The sequence below is a fragment of the Scomber japonicus genome, chromosome 12 (assembly GCF_027409825.1).
Source record: "Scomber japonicus isolate fScoJap1 chromosome 12, fScoJap1.pri, whole genome shotgun sequence".
In the NCBI taxonomy this organism is placed as follows: domain Eukaryota; kingdom Metazoa; phylum Chordata; class Actinopteri; order Scombriformes; family Scombridae; genus Scomber; species Scomber japonicus.
In genome coordinates this window covers 2835436-2855481 of record NC_070589.1, presented here as the reverse complement: position 1 = coordinate 2855481, position 20046 = coordinate 2835436, and the positions used below count along the sequence as shown (strand labels likewise).

Below are 20046 nucleotides of genomic sequence, written 5' to 3'. Positions count from 1 at the left end.
ATCCTTTTAGCTCTCCTTTTAGAAGCAAATAGAAATATCACTGTACAGTACAGATTGCAACTTACTTATTTCTCTGTTTATTGTTCCTAATGGCTCATCCTCTACCACATTACTGATGAAAATACAAACAGAGTGTATCACTGATATGAAGTCATAGGCCCTAAATTTAATCTACGCTTTCAATGTTTCAATGTCAGTGTTTGTTGCCATGCTGGACTGATCTAGGCAGCTCTTTTTTATGTCTCTGTATCATTTTGTCTCTGTATCATTTTGATATATTTTAAATGTAGAGTAAGCTTCTAAATTGTACTGGATAGAACAATGACCCTGCTCTATATGTACAGGTATCACCCCATTTCAATACAAACAGTAGCCTACTAAAATGAACAGTTCAGTATGTACTAAATTTTGTTTTATTTTATTAAGCTACATGTTAATAATTAAGCAGGTGGATAATTAATGATTGAATTAATAAAATAATTTGTTAAATACATTGTTTATTTCATTTACAGTGATATCTACAAGTCTACAACTATTAACAACATAAAGTACTTAAGAAGTGTAATAAGAGGGTCCTTAATTCTTGAATTCAAATATCAAGCCTTGAGAATATGTTTATGTATATTTTAGTTCAGCTGAGCAAGCAGTCACTGGTGCTGCTGCTGGACCTGGAGGGGCTGGTACAATAATACAATTCAAATTTCTGGCTTCATTTCTACTAGCTGTGTCCCGGTTGTAAACTGCAAGAATCAAGGTTGCTAGGCGACATGACGCGAGGGCGACACGACGCGTGGGCGGGAACAGCTGGTGACGTAATTAGAAAATCACGTAACGTTCGGTTCGACCTTTGTTGACTAGTTCACACACCGCATTCTTCCTTGAGACACAGCCACAGGCTCGCTAACACGGAATATTAATTACAGGCAGGTAAGGAAACGATTTTTTCTGCTAGCTGGTGCTGAATGTCAGTGAACGTGGCAATATTGCGAGTCACTTTGAACTGTCCCCATTCATATCCACACGGGTTTCTACGGTCATTTGCGTGGATAATGCTTACATTTTTGGAGTTTCAATTAAAGTTAGATTCGGGACTTGAAACCACAGTGCGCTAGCTGTGCTCGGTTTTTACATTATTACTTACATTTCGATATCACAAATTAGGCGACTATCATAACTGGATTACCTGGCGTTATGCAACACAATTTTTAACAATGTAACTTTCTAGTCATTCAATGAAGGCTCACCCACCCGTTGCCACCATCCCACACCATGTCGTCAACCTGGGGGTGGGGAAAGGCGATTTAAACTATGGGTTACATAACTCGGTAACTGACCCCTAAACGTAACTGGCAGATTCTCTTCAGTAAATGATTTTCTGTCTCCTGCAGAGGTGTGGTAAAGTTGGTAGTTAAAATTGGATATTGGCTTGACATTCGGTTGGGACCGTCTGCCAATTACATGTTTCAGTATGAATTTAGTCATGAAAACTATTCACTAAAAACCAATAAAAGGACTTTTCCCCCATTCTGATTGCTGTAGTATATCATATTTGCAATGCTCTAACTACTACAGGTGAGGTATTTCTGAAAATTTTTATATGGACAAGGTATGTTTCATGACTTAAATTATACTGAAACGTGTAATTTGCAGACATGGACCACGGCGAATGACGGTAGGTTGACAATGTGGAGACGCTGTCTTCTGGTAAAACTTGGAATCGTGAGGAAAGTTGATCGTAATCTTATAGTATATCAAAGTATGATGATGTTGCTATAAGCTACACGGACATTGCCGTGGTCTCCGATTAAAAGCACAGATAAAACCAACGAACCAACTTTACCGCAGTCCTGCAGTGACCGAAGCAGCTGTGACATAGCCATTAATTTCCTCATTCATTCAGTCCATGTCAAAACGTGTTCATTCCTCGCATTCATTTATTAACTGCGATCAAGCGTTCCGTCGTTCGCTTTTCTGTAGTCATCAGTCGCCACTAAAATAGGAGTGCAGCCGTAGATAAAGACATCGAAACCGTTACACAACCAGCGAAGTTAGCACGTGGATATACATGACGATGTGCGATTTTCAAAATACGATGTCACAAATAACAATGAATACACGCAGAGGCGGTCCTGGCTAGTCTTGCGCCCTGGGCGGACCGACTATCGGCGCCCCTCCCCACAAATCCTTCATAACACAAAAAATAAGATAAATAAATGAAATATAGTATGTAAACACCAAAGTAAATTACACACATCCGTCATCATACAAATGGATAAAACAAAATAAATAAATTAAAAATACTAATAATTAACGTAATCTGACAGACTTTCACCCTTTTTACAACTGGCATTAAAATGTTTTGTGGGTGATTAGATTGCTATCAGGGAGTGCTTGACCACATGAAAGTGCAGGTGTAAAGTTATTTATTTATTGCATTTTCACATAATCCAATAATTTACATGTAGCTATAGCGGGTATGTATTAATTTTATAAATGTATTACTATTTATTTGGAAGCAGCAGTTTGTGTTGTGTGGCCTGGGATCATAATCATCACAGGTCAGTCTACCCCCCCCCCCCCCCCCCTTGCTTTTCCTCTGAGAATGAGGGTAGCCTATTAAAGCCCATAGACTGTATAAGAGAAGTTAAGATAAGCCTTGGATGTACATCCATGGCTGAGACTGTATCTGTTGACTGTATGTTATCACAGTGGAAGGCTAAGCTCGAGGGGTGTGGCGATGACATGATCGAAACGCAGGTATGCGTCTTCACCATCCACACGAACACTCAAGGGCTGCGTTTGCGATGTTTTCACCCTGGGACCAGGTTTCAGAAAGCTTCGTTTTCAGGCAATACGCTGTAAACGCTTACAGTATTCGTTTGGACGATCGGCCAAAACGATGCAAAACATCTGCGTTTAAACCAAAAAGCGTTTCCGTGTGGATGGCCCCTGAGACTCACTCACAACCTGCTCACAGCCTCTGCAGTCTCAAGTTGATACCCCGCCCCCTCCCCTTTGCCTTTTCTTCTGACACACACAGCCTGTATATATGACTCTCAGCAGCAAGTTGACATGATAGTAGGGGCGCCTCATCGCCCACTGCACAAACTTGATGTGGAAATGAGCGTATTAGTCTAGAAAACTGGCGATTTTTTTTTTATTTTTTTTTTTGAGAGCGCTCGTGCGCCCACAAGTAGATTGCGCCCTGGGCGGTTGCCCACTTTGCCCATAGCAAAAACCGCCACTGAATACACGCATGTGGGATTTAACAAATTATTCACACAGTCATTTGAAAATCAAATATAAAGAATTTAAAAGTAGGTTTGGGTTCATTTCGGTACTTTACTCTAAATCTCCTTAAGTATCAGCCCAAAATGGTCCAACATTCTTGCTTTAAATTTTGTTGCCTATTTATTTTGAACATTTTAAAATACAATATACAATATAAGTATGAAAATAAAAAAATAGACTATAATTATCAGACACAAGTATACACAGTACAATATGTAGTGAAATGTTAGTGGTAACTGTCAAGGAAAGATAAAGATAAATTTAACACAAAAAAATTAAAAGAATAAAAATATAAGTATAAAGGGTGCAATTGTTAGAAAGAAAATGTGAGAAAACAAGTGAAAAATATGGGTTATTTAGCTTATAATAATATTTCTTTTAAACATTTATTTTTATGTTCCTGTTTTTATCACTGTTTTCCTACAATGCATCTTTGTAGTTTTAGCGCTAATTTAGTTACACATGGTGACACCATGACTGAGTTTAGTAGGTATAATGATTTTCATGAGATTTCTAGCTAAATTTATTGGCTGTATTTGCACCTGTGAGGATGAAGTATAGAACTGTCAGAACAGGTACACAACATCCTGATCTGACATGTGACCCAGCTCATGCGTTTGCTCAATAACAATGAGTTTGAATGTACCGAAATTTGGCACTGTTTGATTTGACGTGAACCAATACTTAGTAGTGATGGGAACGGCAGTTCTTTTTACTGTACTGAATCTTTAGAATCCGTTCATTAAAATGATTTGTTCAAAAGATTTGTTCACCGAATCGTTCAGTGCTCTCCAACTCCCTGAACTGATAAACAGCCAAATAATCCGTCATTCAGTTCATGATTCAGCCCTGAGGTTCACGTTCACTTACTGAGGGACGGTGCGTTCAAGGACTATATTATACAATCATTCGCGGGAGACGCAGCGCTGCTTATACATGCACTAAAAATATACAGAGTAATATACACAGTGAAAGTGTCCTCTGTGCACAGTAAAATAACATAACATGATGCTACACTGATGTTAGCAACACAGCGCTAATGTTAGCAGTACATGTACTGAACGTGAATCAACTCCTCAGCCCTCAGTGCCCTGAGTCAGTGAGTGACTGACACAGCGCCACTTTCAGCAGTTCGCGAACGTGATTCGTTCGCGAACGATTCATTGAACGACATACTGAGGACGTGAATCTCATTCATGTACTGTGCTGAAAGTGGCGCTGTGTCAGTGTTGTCGTTCACTGAGTGATTCGTTCGCAGTGAACGAGTGAGTGAGTCGCGGCAGTTCCACTCCCGACCGGCAGCCATGCTCGCGGCTGAGCTCAACTGAACTGAACTGAGAAAGGAACGAATCAGTTCATGAAGTGATTCAGTTCACTTCGTTCACTCAAAAGATTCGTTCGTTCAAACGACACGTTCGCGAACGACACAACACTAATGCTTAGTAGTACTGACATAATTCTGCCGGTAGCATTACCGACCTCGGTATCCAACCCTAAAGTAAAAGAAAGGAGCTGTATTCTTTAATTTGGGATTATAATTAGAACACTTCGGAGGACAAAATGAGGCCAGTTTATTTAAAATTTCAAATACTTTTCTGTGTTGTTTAGTAATTTCTTTATACAGTCAAATGCCGATTTTGTTTGTAAAGTGAAATGGGGTCCATCTGATGAGACCTGGAGACACATCAGTCCAACTTCAAGCAAGGCCTGATATATTTCTGCTCCAGTCATACAATAAGCACACTAAGTATCTAGCAAGTATTCAAAGTAAAAGGCCCCCATTTGTGCCTGGAAATGGCTTCAATATGGTGTGACTGATATATTTCTGTTCTTGAGTAATTTCACTAGAGGCACAACACTGTACAGTCTGTAAAATCTTCATTGGATAATTATGTGGAAAAGAGTTTGGGTTCAATTTAAGTTGAATAAGTGAACATGAACGTTACTCGTCTCCTATTTCCATCAAATGAAATTGCAGAGTGGAGTACATTTAGACCATAATGTTGGGAAACTATGTGACCTACTTTTGTTTTGTAATGAGTAAAAAAGAGGGTGGGGTTGAGTGAACCCTAAACATTGAATAGTTCATATACACATTTTTAAACACATTTCATGTCTATTTTCTTTCTTTCTCAGTCGGGATGTTTGGAGCAGTGGTGGTTGGCATCGGCACAGCAGGTAGTGTGAGGATCAGAGACATTTTAGCTCCACTGCCTAATAGTCCTGCAGAGAAACTCACTGTCAGAGGATTCACATCAAGGTAACACATGCTGTCTAGCATGCACAGATACACAACCTTCATGTCTTGTCATATTGTTAATGACGTATATAAAGCAGTGATCATTAACTCGTGGGCCGGATCTGATCCAGCCCGCCACTGGATTCCAAAATTGTGAGGATCAAAGAGAAAATATCCCCGCTATTAAAGCTACAGAAAAAAACCTCTGAGACTGAAATAACTATCAGCAATGATAGACTCTCATAGTCTGTTTACATTCCAAAATGAGGACAAACTCGCTGCACTGTTTAACATAGCCTACTTCTTTGACATCATTTTTCCACATGCCCTTGCTTAACATTTGTTTTTATTACAAAGTCTCAACAACAAGCTTCAAACTAACAGACTTCTCAGTACAAAAAGAAAAGAAGAAAAACCAACTGGCATAACTTAAAAGGGCATGATAAATACCTCTCCTCTTTCAGTCATATCCTGACTGCTCAGGAATGATTCCTTGAAACTTACATGCCTCGTGTTGTGGTGATGCCACAGATTATAATCTTTAGCAACAGCCACTGTTTCACTGCAAATGAGGCATACAGGTGTCACATTTCTAAAAGTTGGCATGATGAATGCGTACTCATCAGTCCATTCATCATTAAAGAGGCGGTTTTCCACATCAACTTTACGTATTACGGAGAGTTAAATCGATGCTAGAGGCCTTTTCCTTCCACTAATCTTGACAGCGTGATGGAGGACAGTTTGGCCAAGACCCTCCTCCCTCCCACCTCCTCTATGGAGTCCAGGGGGCAGCCACAGACTGAACTGGCTCTTTTTATCAGTCTGTTGAGTCTGTTCTTGTCCCGCTCAGAACCCCCCCCCCCCCTACACAACACACCACTGCATATGAGATGACTGATTGGCACCACAGAGTCGAAGAAGACAGACAGCTTTTGTTTTTAGCTTGTTTTGTAACAATTTGCTTTTAGTCCTAACCAGTGGCTGTGGTTGTGTAAAACATACTGGTGGTGAAAATATTGCTTTTCTACATGTTTATGCTTCTTAAAGTTGTTTTGATGAATTAGTCTTACTGGCTTGTTACTCATACGCTTATAGTAACAATTTTTGTCATTTCAAGTAAAACATTATCCTTTACTTTGCTGTCTTCTCTGCTGTGTGTGTGTGTGTGTGTGTGTGTGTGTGTGTGTGTGTGTGTGTGTGTGTGTGTGTGTGTGTGTGTGTGTGTGTGTGTGTGTATAGGAGCTGAGCGCAAAGATGGCAAAGGGAGGACAGCGGCAAGAGAGTGTGTCTTCTTTGTTCTGCCTTCATGCATGTTGGTCAGAACAAATAGTGTGTAGATGTTATGTGTCTATGTTAAAGGCTCATTTGTGTAGGATGAGGCGCCAGGTTAAGAACAGATTAGTTCTATGCATGGCCTAGTTACTGGATGTAACATGTGTGGAGCATACTAACATCAACTTAACAGACACCACAACAATACAGCTTGATGAACAACATGCACAAGATCAGTGCTTGTATATTGATGAAGTTAAACAGTTGCAGTAGCAGTGTACTTAGCATACGGTTAGCTGTATGCTCAGTGCACTGCTGCCTTCTGCTTCTATAGCAGCAGTGGGAGAGAAAGAAAGTTGAGAAAGAGAAAAAGGAGAGTGGTTGCTTTTGTTTTGTGAACCTGATGACATCATGGGTCGAAGGCAGGGTCGGGAGGGTTACTTTAAAAATGGATTCCAAAATACATTTACTAGTTACCTGTTAAAAATTTAGTTAGTAACCTAATCAAAATATCACAATGTTAAAATAATGTAACTTGATTACTTTCCTCTACTTTAGGATTATGGTAGTACCAAATATGCAATAATAAACACAGTGCACATTCAACACAAAATTGGCCACTTTCTATGCAAATAAGACTTGTTGCAAAAACCATCTAATTGACCAAGGCAAATTCCCAAATGCAGTTAAGGGGAAATAATAGTGTGTTCAGAGAGTTGGTGTTAACTGTGTAATCCTGTTAAATAATCCCCATTTTTAATAAATGTACCCGTAATCTGATTACGTCTTTTCTTTCTGTAACTGTAACGGAATACAGTTATCTTTTTTTGGTTTTGTATTGTAATTACATAAGGCTGTTACATGTTGTCCCCAAGCCTGGTCACAGGCATGTATATACAAAAACATGTATTGAAAACAATAACAAAAGTAACATCATGTTGTTTGTAGCTCAAAGCTGGGCCATGGGCAGAGCTGCAACTATCGATTATTTTTGTAATCGATTATTCTATCGTTTATTCCTTCGATTATTTAATCGATTAATCGAGTAATCAAATACATTATTTTTCCTTATTAAATAGCAATAGTGAAAATGAGAAAAAGGACAAACAACATGTCTCTGAAAATGAACAATCAATTGGGTTTTATTCCTGGACATTCCTTTTTAAAATCAAAACTAATACCATTAACTTCAGTACCTTCTGAAACAAATAAATGAAAATAATAATACAGTAAAATCAAATGACTTTGAAACAAGACCTATTTAAAATTTATTACTTAGACAACAGCTATTTGGTCTGAATATTCATTTTTTTAAATCAAAACTAAACCCATTTATTGCGTTCAGTGCATTTAACTTCAGTGCCTTCGGAAACAAATACATGAACTTATTTTCTTTTAGTGTGACTGATTTTAATTTTATCATTAAAAGAAAATTATCACTACTGAGAGTTATAGGAATACATGGATCAGTAGTGTTATGACTCTGTCACTATTAATCAATAACAAAGTTATCTCAAGGCACTTTACACATAGAGCAGGTTCTAAACCGAACTCTTCAGGTTTTAACTTTAAAGAGACCCAACATTCCCACATGAGCAGCACTTGGTGATAGTGGCAAGAAAAAACTCCCTTTTAACAGGAAGAAACCTCAGAACCAGACTCAGAGTGGGAGAACATCTGCCTCGACCGGTTGGGGTTGAGAGAAGAGAGAGGAAGGATAGAGGAGAGAAGCACAATGAAAATCAACAATGAAGCTAGAAGGTCTGGAATCTGTCATCCGGACGTCTACAGGCCCAGATTACCTGTGAGACGACAAAGCACAGACAACTCCGGGGAAGAAGTTTAGGTTATTGAATGCAATTAATAGAACATGAATGTTAATGGATATAGATGGATGGATAGAGAGAGAGAGGGAGGAGGGGAGAGGAGCTCAGTGCATCATGGGAGTCCCCCGGCAGTCTAAGTCTATAGCAGCATAAGCTAAGAGCTCTAGGGGCCCTAACTATAAGCTTTATCATAAAGGAAAGTTTTAAGCCTACTCTTAAATGTAGAGAGGGTGTCTGCCCCCCGGACCAAATCTGGAAGATGGTTCCACAGGAGAGGAGCCTGATAGCTGAAGGCTCCCACTCTCCCCTCTCCTGTTCTACTTTTAGAGATACTATGAACCACAAGTAAGCCTGAATGCTGGGAGTGCAGTGTTCTAGTAGGTACATAAGGTTCTATCAGCTCTTTAAGATATGATGGAGCCTGACCATTGAGAGCTTTGAAGGTGAGGAGAAGGATTTTGACCAAAGTGCTGAAAGGAAACCCTGGACTGTTTTTATTCTCCTCAATTAGTGATGAATAATAGGCTCTGGTGTTACAGAGGGCCTTCTTATATATTTTAAGATTGTCTTACCAGGCTAAGCAAGACTTTCTAGTTTAGTGGAACGCCATATTCTTTCTAATTTTCATGAAGTTTGCTTTAATTGTCTAATTTGAGAATTATACCATGGAGCTGTTCTCTGTTGTTTTATTATCTTCTTTTTTAAAGGAGCGATGGAGTCCAGAGTTTTTCTCAGTGAGTCTACAGCACTATCAACAACACAGTCAATCTGAGAGGGACTAAAATCAGAATAAGAAATCTCTGTTGTATTGACATGGTATTGAATTTAGTACTAATGGAATTATTTCCTTAAATTTAGTGACAGCACCATCAGACAGACATCTAGTAAGAACACATAATTAGGATGATTCATTACATTGTTGTTGGTTTTGTTTTTTTTCTTTTTTTTGTTGTTGTCGTACTTGTTTTGAAAAATTAACAAATTGTTACCAAAAAAAAAAAAGGTCGAGAGTGTGGTTATAACAGTGAGTGGGTTCATTCACATTTTGGGAGAAGCCCAATGAAGAATCTAATAATGAGATAAATGCAGTGTTAAGGCTGTCATTATCAAGTCAGATAAAAATTGGGCATACGGGCCAGGAGGATGGTACACTATAACAAATAAAACTGGCTGTAAAGTTTTCCAGGTTGGCTGAGAAAGACTAAGAACCAGACTTTCAAATGAATTATAAATAAGTTTAGGTCTGGGGTTGATTATTAAGTCTGAGTTAAAAACCTCCTCAACCGGTATCTTGAGGAATGTGAGTATTAATATGACTGGGAGGAGTGGATTCATTTAGGCTGGAGTATTCTTCTTGGCACAGCCAAGTTTCAGTGAGACAGAATAAGTCAATATGATTTGAATTTGATATTCTATCATAGATTAATACACCTTTAGAGGAGAGAGATCTGGTGTTTAGGAGTCCATATTTAGTTGTTCTACTGCTGCGATGGTATTAATTTTAATCAGATGTTTGTGAGAGGTTTAGGGGGTTGGGGGACAGACACAGTTTCTATATGTAATTGGGTGGGTAACTGCTCTAATGGAAGCACAGAGAAGCGTGTAAGACTGCAGCTCTGTCTCCTAGTCTGGACTCTGGGTTGTCATGGGTTTGGGTTAATACATTTGGCCATATTTCTAGATATGAGAGCAGCTCCATTTGAAAGTGGGATGTATGCCGTCTCTCCTAATCAGACCAGGTCTTCCCCAGAAAGTCTGCCAATTATCAATGAAGCCCACATTATTATCTGGACACCACCAACCAGAGGTTGAACAATAACATGCGGCTATACATGTCATCACTGATCAAATTAGGCAGGTAACAATACCCATCGCAGTTCATATTGACAAACACTAAATAGCTTTTTAGCTTAAATGTCATTTTTTTCAGTGGGCCAGAAAAATGTATTCTATTTTTCACCACATAATGCTTGTGAAATGGGAGCAGCAGTTTCACACAATGCAGTTACACTTATAAATACTTCAAATACTGTCAGACATCATGAATTTACTTCTATCCTGGTATGTTTTTGTCAACAGGAGAAGCCTGGACAGTCAGCAGGGGGTGAGCCAGATCTCAGTAGAAGAAGCTGTGAGCACAGAAGACATTCATGTGGCATTCATCTGCACTGAGAATGTGTCACATGAGGATAACATCAGGTAATATGCAAGAAAAACAACTGCAAAATATCTCTGCTGTTTATCTGTCTTGGCACTAAATAAGTACAGTATCTTAATCACTAAATAAATACTGACAAATGTGTGGCAAAATAAAGCAAAATCAACATAGACATCCTGTAACATCTTTACATGTAAGTTGTGTCCATGGTTTTCATGTTAGTTTTACTGAACCATGTCACAAGCACAGTGAGTGCTTTCCACTGGCAAGCAGAGGGGTTGTTTACCATGAAAACATCTTTTTTATTTGAAAAAAACCCTCCTAAAGACACTTCCCTAACTTGGTAGACACACATTTAATTTCCAATAACTTATTCACAATAAAAGCCCCATTATTTGCTAGTGGGAAGCTTTTAATATGAAGCAACAGCAGCAATGTAATGGAATGTGGCGGCCTGCCATAGTCTAATTTCACTCTTCATGCAGATATCAGATGTATAATGATTATTTTTTATAACATATTGCCAATAAAATAAAAGTAAATTGCAAGAATCCTATATCACACAAATAGAACAACACACATCTAATTTGATATTACAAATCCAGTGGCCCAGTGTTTCCCACATCATTTTGAGAGACTACGGTAGTTAAACGTCAGTCCGACCCTGTAGGGGGTAGGAACATTTTGTACATTTTTAAGTCAAATGCATCATTCTGGTAGCCCGGATATACCTATACTCTCACTCAAGCGCGATTCCACTTCGCTCAGAAAGTTAGCATGGCCACCAAGACAAAATCTTTGCCTGAGCTAGGGAACCAATCACAGAACGGGGAGGCGGGCTCAAGACGATAACGATTGTAGAGTGACTCTGTTTACATCCAGCATGGTGGCCATGGAGCTGCAGCAACCGTTCCAAGCAGCAGTAGATTGTGTGCTAAATATATTGGAAAGCAAGTTCACTTTGAAAATAGAACAAAACCCTGCGCTACATGATTTTTCTTTCATAACAAGAAAGTGTTCTTGCTGCTCCCTACAGACTTTGAATACGTCATCGTCTATCATTGATATGATTGGCTGTAAGTTTGTCCAGTAGTGTACAGAGGCATTTGATCGACATTTGTTGATCCCGCCTCAAATAAGAGGAAATGAACGGCTCCTCGCCGGACCCCGGTTAAGGTTTTTTTTGTGCCTTAGTAGTTTAACTACTGGTTGTATAGGTATGAATGATCATGACACACCCACAGAGCACAGGAAATAAATGTTACCAGTTCATAAATGTTCCAAAAAAACAGTTAGATTTTGAGGACAATTTTTAAAAAAGTCTCCTTTTATGATGCATACTCTCCTCTAACGCAGCCACCACTCTCTGGCACAGTCCGACTCACACCAGCAGCTGTATTCGGGGAGCAGTCACTTTAGTTCAAAGAGGCCATAAGCATGAAACTCACTGGGTAACGTTAGTTGGTAACAACAGCCTTACATAGTTCCAAAACTCAACATTGTGACCTAAGTTTACTTTCTGTCTCCCACATCTCTCCTCTCTCTCTCTCTCACTCACACACACACACACACACACACACACATGTGCGCAACAAATAGAAGCCCTGAGTATTTTATCATCTCTGCAGATTCAGCTTTATGGAACTTCTCATTTTGGTTTTCTGGCCCCCATACTGATATATATCACCATCATTGTGTCCCACAGCAGTAGGCAGCAGTTTTCAGTGAACAGACTCAGTTGACCCACTGTACACTACCTGTACAAAATAGCAGACAATGTTAGCGACTAGCTTGTGAGGATAGTAGGAGTGGGACGATATGCTTTGGTCACGATTCGATTGTATCACGATTTTAAGGTGCCAATTCGATTTGTATCACGATTCTCGATAATTGCGATTCTGCAAGTATTGCGATTCGATATAATCAGTAATTGCAATTTTCCTTCTTGAAAAACAAACAAGTTGAATCATACACTTCTAGAGATGATAAACCATGAATGACATTCCCATAAACAATGCACATCAGTCTGTGTCAATGTAATGAATTGTTCAAGAGATTATAATATGTTTTAATATAATACGTAAAGTGCTCTGACTACTCAGAGAGCACTGAGTAGTGTAATGTCTGATAGCTTTAACAAAATAACATGTATGCTACACAAAAATAGGTATTTATTTTTGGGAGCACACTGCAACAAGGTTAATGATCCACACAGTGACATTATATCATTAATATGACGCGCAAAAGCAATAGAAAACTGATCGTTTTTTGTGTACGTGCATACGTGCGCAGGATGCAGCACACTTTCTAGTTTTATGTAGTGTGAACTGCTCCTACACTTTAGAAGATTTAGGTGCGATTGGTGTAATAAGCAGCAACACACACACTATCAGGAGGCTGTGCTCTCTCACGTGCTGCATTGATAGTCTCACACACAGACACGCACATGCGCTCAGTCACTCTAGTGCGCACTCTTGCTTGGTCGCTCCAGATTCCAGGAGATTGTGTCTCTTTTGTGGGCGTCAAGGAGCCGCTATCAATATGCTGGAGATTCACAGGACGTCCAGGAGAGTTGGGTTGTCTGCTTTTATCCTCCCCGTACTTCAGTAGCTTATGAAGGGAGAGGGCAGGTTGTGTTATGAAGTCTACACCAAAGCCAAAGTTATATGGTTAACTAGCTACTAGCAACTTCTAATGAAATCGAGCAAGTGATCAACATAGTTAACGTCACGTTACTTCAAGCACAGTCATTTTTGCAGCAGCGCTGAGAAGGTAGTGCTGTAAGGTAATAAAATAAAACAATTGGCTAAAATAGAGCCTCTAAAATAGAAACAAAAATCGATTCTGGGGAGAAAAATAGTTTTTTAAAATCACCCCATAATAAATCGCGATATGTACATGAATCGATTTTTCCCCCACCCCTAGAGGATAGTGGAGCATTTAGCAGCTAAAGAACCAGATATTGTTTTCTGAGCATTTAATCAAGCCCATAAAAAAGCTAATGACTTACATTCATTAGGTGGACATAAGCGTGACATCAAATGAAAGCCATTGTTTCTCTATGTACTATGTGTGTGTAAATAGACAAGTTTTTGTAGCTTCATATGGTACTAATATCACAAATGTTTCCAAAAAAACATCAGGATACGCTGAGCATCTTTTTTCACTGTATTATTACACCAGACACTATAACCTCCCCTCTTGCATTGTGCATTTTTAGAATTCACAAGTTCCTATCAGAATTTTTGTTGTCTTCATTTTGGACTCCCTTTCTCTCTCATTAGAACCTTTCTGCAGGCAGGGAAACATGTCTGTGTGGAGTATCCCATGGCTATGAACTACAAGGCTGCTGTGGAGCTTTGGGATTTGGCCCAGGAAAAAGGTGATAATAATTTACAGGATGCACCATGTACTATGTGTAGGTCAGGAGGGACATTTCATCGACATGCCTTTCATAGGACATTCAGTGGTGGGATTCAGTGAGTGCGGTAATTCAGCATGAATCCTTCTCCTTAGCAGTGGAAGTTAATGAATTCAGATCAGTAGTAGAAATTACATCTTTTTAGAACATCATCTTCCACTATTAGGGAAATATCTGGGGTCAAGGATTCTTGATTGTCCTTGATTGTACTTAATAAAAGTAATCAGTACTTGGTACCCTTGATCAACTCTGGGGTCAGTTATATTTTTTGCAAAAACACAGGCCCAACAAACGGTTTGTGCATCTGATTCTACTATCTCAGTAAACTGTAGTTTTTGTGTTTGTGTGTGTGTGTGTGTGTGTGTGTGTGTGTGTGTGTGTGTGTGTGTGTGTGTGTGTGTGTGTGTGTCAGGAGTGATTCTTCATGAAGAACACATAGAGCTGCTGTCAGAAGACTACAAACAACTGAAGAAAGAGGTGGAGGGGAAAATGTTGGAGGAAGGAACTCTTCATTTCACAGGTAAGAGGCTGGAATGTGTCTCACCATGGTTACTTCACATACTTTAAGTATTAACCAAATTTCAACTCATTTAACATTTTCCTGGTTTAGTTCTAGAATATGGTTTAATCTTGTGATGATGTTCTCCAGTTTAAGTCCACGCTGCACTATCTGTTGAAAACGCTGTGGTGCATCAGTGTGTTTTAATTTGACATTAACACCAGACTGATGTTGAAGTTCTCCTAAAGACTCCAAAAGAAACCTCTTTTAAGGTGGGAATTCAAGCTAAATGTCTTTGAAGAAATGTATTAATAATGTCCATATGTTGTCATTTGTTCAAGGTGGACCTCTGAAGCCTGGGTTTGGTCCATTAGCATTCAGTGGCATTGCTCGCCTCACCTGGTTAGTGGAGTTGTTTGGTGAACTCTCAGTAACTGCAGCAACCATAGAGGAGGACTCTGGTATCAACTTCTGCAAGATGACTGCAAAGCTGTTTACTGCTGACAACAAGTGAGAGAGGATTTTTCTGCCTGCATTTGTAATTTTAAAATATATTTAATAGTTTCTCTTTGTCAAAATTGTCTTTGCATTTCAGACAGTGGGTCCTGAATTCAGTTGTAATAGGGGATATCAACATCTAGTCCTACACAACAGATCTGATCAACTTGTGAACCAGTGACCTGTGAAAGGGCAGCTGACCACAAGGGAAAGACCTTGCGACAGCATGGAAAGACAGCTGGCAGGAGGGAATAGACCCCAACGGGTCGCCATGGGCTAGCTATCCATGATGGTGGGATCCAACAAGATCGGTGTATGGGTCCCACCCACACAAAACTCCTAAGAAGAAAATACCCCTTGAGCCAGTGTGAGCTTGGGTGGAAGATGGCAGACAACCCAGTAACGAACATAGGAACAGAACAGACTACGAGATTGATGATCAGCATACCTGAGGCTCCAACAACTACAGTAGGACACAAGCTCCAGAGCTGCATATGTGGCTGGACAAAGGTTACTTGAATCCAAGGCCTGAAAATACACCAGGGCAAGAAAGGGTGCCTAAAGAAGTGTCAACAGGGAAATTGCATCGACAGCTACTTTCTGAGAAGCAGGTCGAGTCAGTCGACTGAAGTTCAGCAGCAGGACAGAATCCACAGCCTGCAGGACATCAACACCCCTTTCCCAGAGGAGGAAGAACTAAGGGATCAGAGGCACCACCATGAAGAAGTTGGAGAGACTGGGCGTTCTAATCTATGCCTATGGAGCAGAACGGTTCGGAGTGGTCAAAGGCAAATTATCTACTTCGTCAATCCCCAGTAAGTCCAGAAGGCAGACAGAAATAGATCGCCTAGTCAAGGAGAGGAGACAGCTGAAGAAACGGAGGAGGAAGGCCACAGAGGAGGAGGAGGAGGGCATAAACCTGCTGCAGGGACAGATCCAGAACAGGCTTGATACACTGAGGAGAGCTAAAAACCTACTGAGGAAGCACAGAAGGAAGTAGCAAACAAGATCTCGCTTCTACAAAGATCCCTTCAAATTTGTGAAGAGCCTATTCTCAAAGGAGAAGAGTCTTTCAGAGCACCAAATAGACATCAGCCCACCAGATGGAGCGAAGTAGACAAGTGCATTGAGCAAGGGCCACATCAGCTCCAGGCCCCAGTGGAGTTCCATACAGGCTCTACAAAAACGCACTAGATGTCCTGCGATCCCTCTGTAAGCTGATGAGAGTTGTGTGGCAAAAGAAGGAGATGCCAACGTCCTGGATCGGCCAGATCAGCCTTCTAAATGTGGAGGGAAAAATCTTCTTCAGCATACTCACTTACAGGCAGGCATTATACCTGCAAAAAAGAAGGCAGGCATCTCAGGCCTCTTCAGTTGTGTGGAACATGCCAGTGTCATCTGGCACCAGATCCAGGTCACCAAGAAAGAGGGAACAGATCTTCACATGGTTTTCCTGGATCTCGCTAACGATTTTGGCTCAGTCCCTCACAACCTTCTGTGGACAGCCTTTGATTACTTCAAGGTCCCAGCTGCCCTCACAGCCCTTGTCAAGGCCTACTTCCAGGATGTCCAGCTACAGTACACCACAGCATGGCAACACCTGTGGGAATCATGGCCGGCTGCACCATCTCCCCGCTGGGCTTCACTGTGGCCATGGAAGTGATCAGCCGGGCCTCTCGATGGGTGGTTGGTGGACAGCGAATAAGACCTGGCAACACTCACCACAACCAAGGCTTGCACCGTACGGCTACTAAGAAAGTTCCAGGAAAACATTGAGCTGGATCGCATGAACATCAAGCCCAGAAGCATCTCCATTGTCAAAGGGAAACTGTCAGACCACCACTTCCACATTGGCAAAGAACCTATTCCAATGGTCTCCGAGAAGCCAGTGAAAAGCCTAGGTCGCTGGTATGATGCCTCCTTCAAAGACAAAGAGCAAGCCACTAACCTTGTATGCGGCCCCGCTCTCACAGGTGGAAAAGCTGGAGAGGCTAGTCAGCTTGTTTGCAAGGAAGTGGCTTGGCCTTCCCAGGTGCTTCAGCAGTATTGGGCTCTACGGCAAAGGGATGTTAGATCTTCCCATTTCCAGTCTGTCAGTGTAAAAGTGCACCAAAGTCAGACTGGAAATTATGCTACTGGATTCAAGTGATCCAGTTGTAGCCCAAGCTGCCCTGATCCTGGCCACCGGGAGGAAGTGGACCCCAGGTACTGATGTCATGGGCCTATCAGCGAAACACCCAAGAAGGAGGGTGCCCACTTGATAACCCAAAGGATGCCATCACTCACTTGACCTTCCCACAGAGTCTCATTGGTGCCTCAAGCACGTATGTAATAGGGGATATCAACATCTAGTCCTACACAACAGATCTAGGTAGAGGTTATGTTTTCTGAAACTAGAATGTTCCAGTTGCCCGTTGAACATGTTTTTTTGTCTGAGATTGATGTCTTGCATACAGGCTTTAATTAGTGATGGTTTCCTCATAACCATCCATTTCTTAGTCCCAGCCAGCCATGGTTGGAACTTTTTGTATGTTCAACTTTTTCGACCAATCCCCTAATGTATTTGCTATTTCGTTGAATTCCTTCATCAATTGCAAAGTTTTTGAAAGAATTCATGGTAGAAGCCATTGAATGGGAGTGTCTTCCAGTCTTGAACCCTAACCTTTGGTTGGCATCTCCAGATATGGAGTAAGGTAAATTACACAGTCAGTATTTAAGTCATTTAAACATTCATTTCATCTTTGCTCCTCTAGACCTCTGACATGGATCGAGGAACGGAGACCTGGTCTCCCCAGGACCAAGAACATCAACTTTCACTTTGGTTCATGCACTCTGACCCAGATCCCTGGGGCACCCAGAGGGGCTGTGGGCCTCTTCATGCAGGACCTGGTCCACTTTTCTGCCAAGTTGGTGGGCCAAGTGAGTGCAGAGGAGCTCAAGAGAGAGAAAATCAGGATCCTACACTGCTTGGAACTGGCAGATAGGATACAAAAACTTTGCCAAAGATAAATGAGTAGTCTACAATTTATAATAGTCATCATAAATCTTGATCTCATTTAAACATTATTTTTTTTATGTATTTATTTGTTTAATCACCATGTCCTTAAGTTTCTGTATTATAAGTCAGGTTAATTATTCATCACTCCGGTGACTATTAGTGTTTGAAAGCTGAGTCATTGAACTGAATAAAACATTTTAACATATTCAGCACATATTTATACACAGGTGCCTGAAAGTAGACTAATATGACTTTTGGAAATGACATACAGAGCAGGTATCCAGCATACAGCAGAGATTCAGAAGGTTACAGTTATCATCACACTCATCATACTCTTCTTTTTCAATGTATTGTTTTTATTTCATGAATGTACAAAAAAGAATTCACAAAATAAAGTCATAACTGTTTGTCTTAAGATTCACAATACCCCCTTGAATCCTTGTAAGAAGTTCAGTAGTCTCAGGTTCTGCTCACAGAAAGAGTTTGTTTTGTTGACCATCATATAACAGTTTTATGTCCCCATATTATGTCATATAAAATATCCTAGATGTAGATAAATAGATATTGTCTACTTTAGGTAATATTATTCAGAGACATATCTATACCAAACATGAACATAACATAAATGTTATCCCCATCCTGTATATCCTTCTCACCCACAAAGACTTTAATGGTTCCTAGTATCTCTAAAAGCAGAATGGGAGGCAGAGCCTTCAGTTATCAGGCTCCTCTTCTGTGGAATCTTCCAGATTCGGTCCAGGGGGCAGACACTCTCTACATTTAAGAGTAGGCTTAAAACGTTCCTTTTTGATAAAACCAGCCAGGCCTGCCCTCGACCAGCTCCTAGTTATGTTGCCATAGGCTTAGACTGCTGGGGGACTTCACTTGATGCACTGAGTTCTCTCTTACTCCTCCCTCTCCAATCTGCAGGCACTAATGTACTAACTAACTAATCCATGTTACTAACATGTTTTCTTCCCAGGAGTTTCTGTGCTCTTGTCTCACAGGTTCCTTTGGATCGGGGTCATGGTCCCACTAGTTGTGGTGGAGGTGGTGTTGTTGTGTCTGTCTTTCCTCTCTTAATCAAGCTGGTCAAGGCAGATGGTCGCCTACTTAAAGCCCAGTTGCCACTGTTGCCAAATGCTTGCTCATGGGGGAAGTTGGGTCTCTTTAAAATAAAGTGTCTGGTCTACCTGCCCTATGTTCAAGGTTCAAGGTTTCTTTATTAGTACCAGAAGGTAAATTTGTTGTGTAAAGTAGTCCCAACTCAGCAATCCCAATATAAAATCACAGCCACCATGGATACAAGTAAAGTTAATATGAACAAGATTGTTCACCTTGTGGCCTGACTATTCAGCATTACAATTGCTGTAGGTACAAAGCTATTTCTGTACTGTTTTGTCCAACCCTTTGGGACCACAAAATGACGAAGAACGAAGGAGCTGGAACTCACCATGCAAAGGATGTGAGCAGTCCTTAAGTATGGAGCTGGCTTTGCGCTGCAGCTGAGTGCCATAAAGGGCTGACATAGTGAGTTGAGGCTCCCCAATTACAAACGATATCAAATAAATTCCATTGATTTCATTCATACAACAGAGACAGTGTGAAGAAATAAAGCCTTGTCACCGACCGCTTTGAAGTATGTTTTTGTACGTGCCAAAGTCCGTTTAGCTCAATTAGGGAGCTAAACAGAAATAATGAGGTTAATAATAATGGTCACACATGGCATAACTGCAGAAACATGAATTTATGGAACGCACAACTACTCTTGCCTTCATGGTGAGGAATTAATATTCCAACACAAAACGCACTCACATGGAGGAGCTGAGCCTCAAAATAACTCA

At 40.5% G+C, this 20046-nt stretch overlaps 1 protein-coding gene across 2 annotated transcripts; it reads left to right on the top strand.

The window, feature by feature from the left end:
* The first annotated feature begins 844 nt into the window (after positions 1–844).
* blvra (biliverdin reductase A) lies at positions 845–18717 on the top strand. 2 transcript variants are annotated; one of them, XM_053330254.1, is made up of 7 exons: positions 845–923; positions 5428–5551; positions 10708–10827; positions 14071–14168; positions 14620–14727; positions 15048–15216; positions 17958–18717. In XM_053330254.1, the coding sequence occupies exons 2-7, from the start codon at positions 5433–5435 to the stop codon at positions 18211–18213; spliced, it is 870 nt and encodes a 289-aa protein (XP_053186229.1). In that variant the 5' UTR covers positions 845–923; positions 5428–5432; the 3' UTR covers positions 18214–18717. The 2 variants fall into 2 exon arrangements, with proteins under 2 accessions (XP_053186229.1, XP_053186228.1); XM_053330253.1 differs by having other exon boundaries at positions 851–927.
* Positions 18718–20046: the final 1329 nt, after the last annotated feature.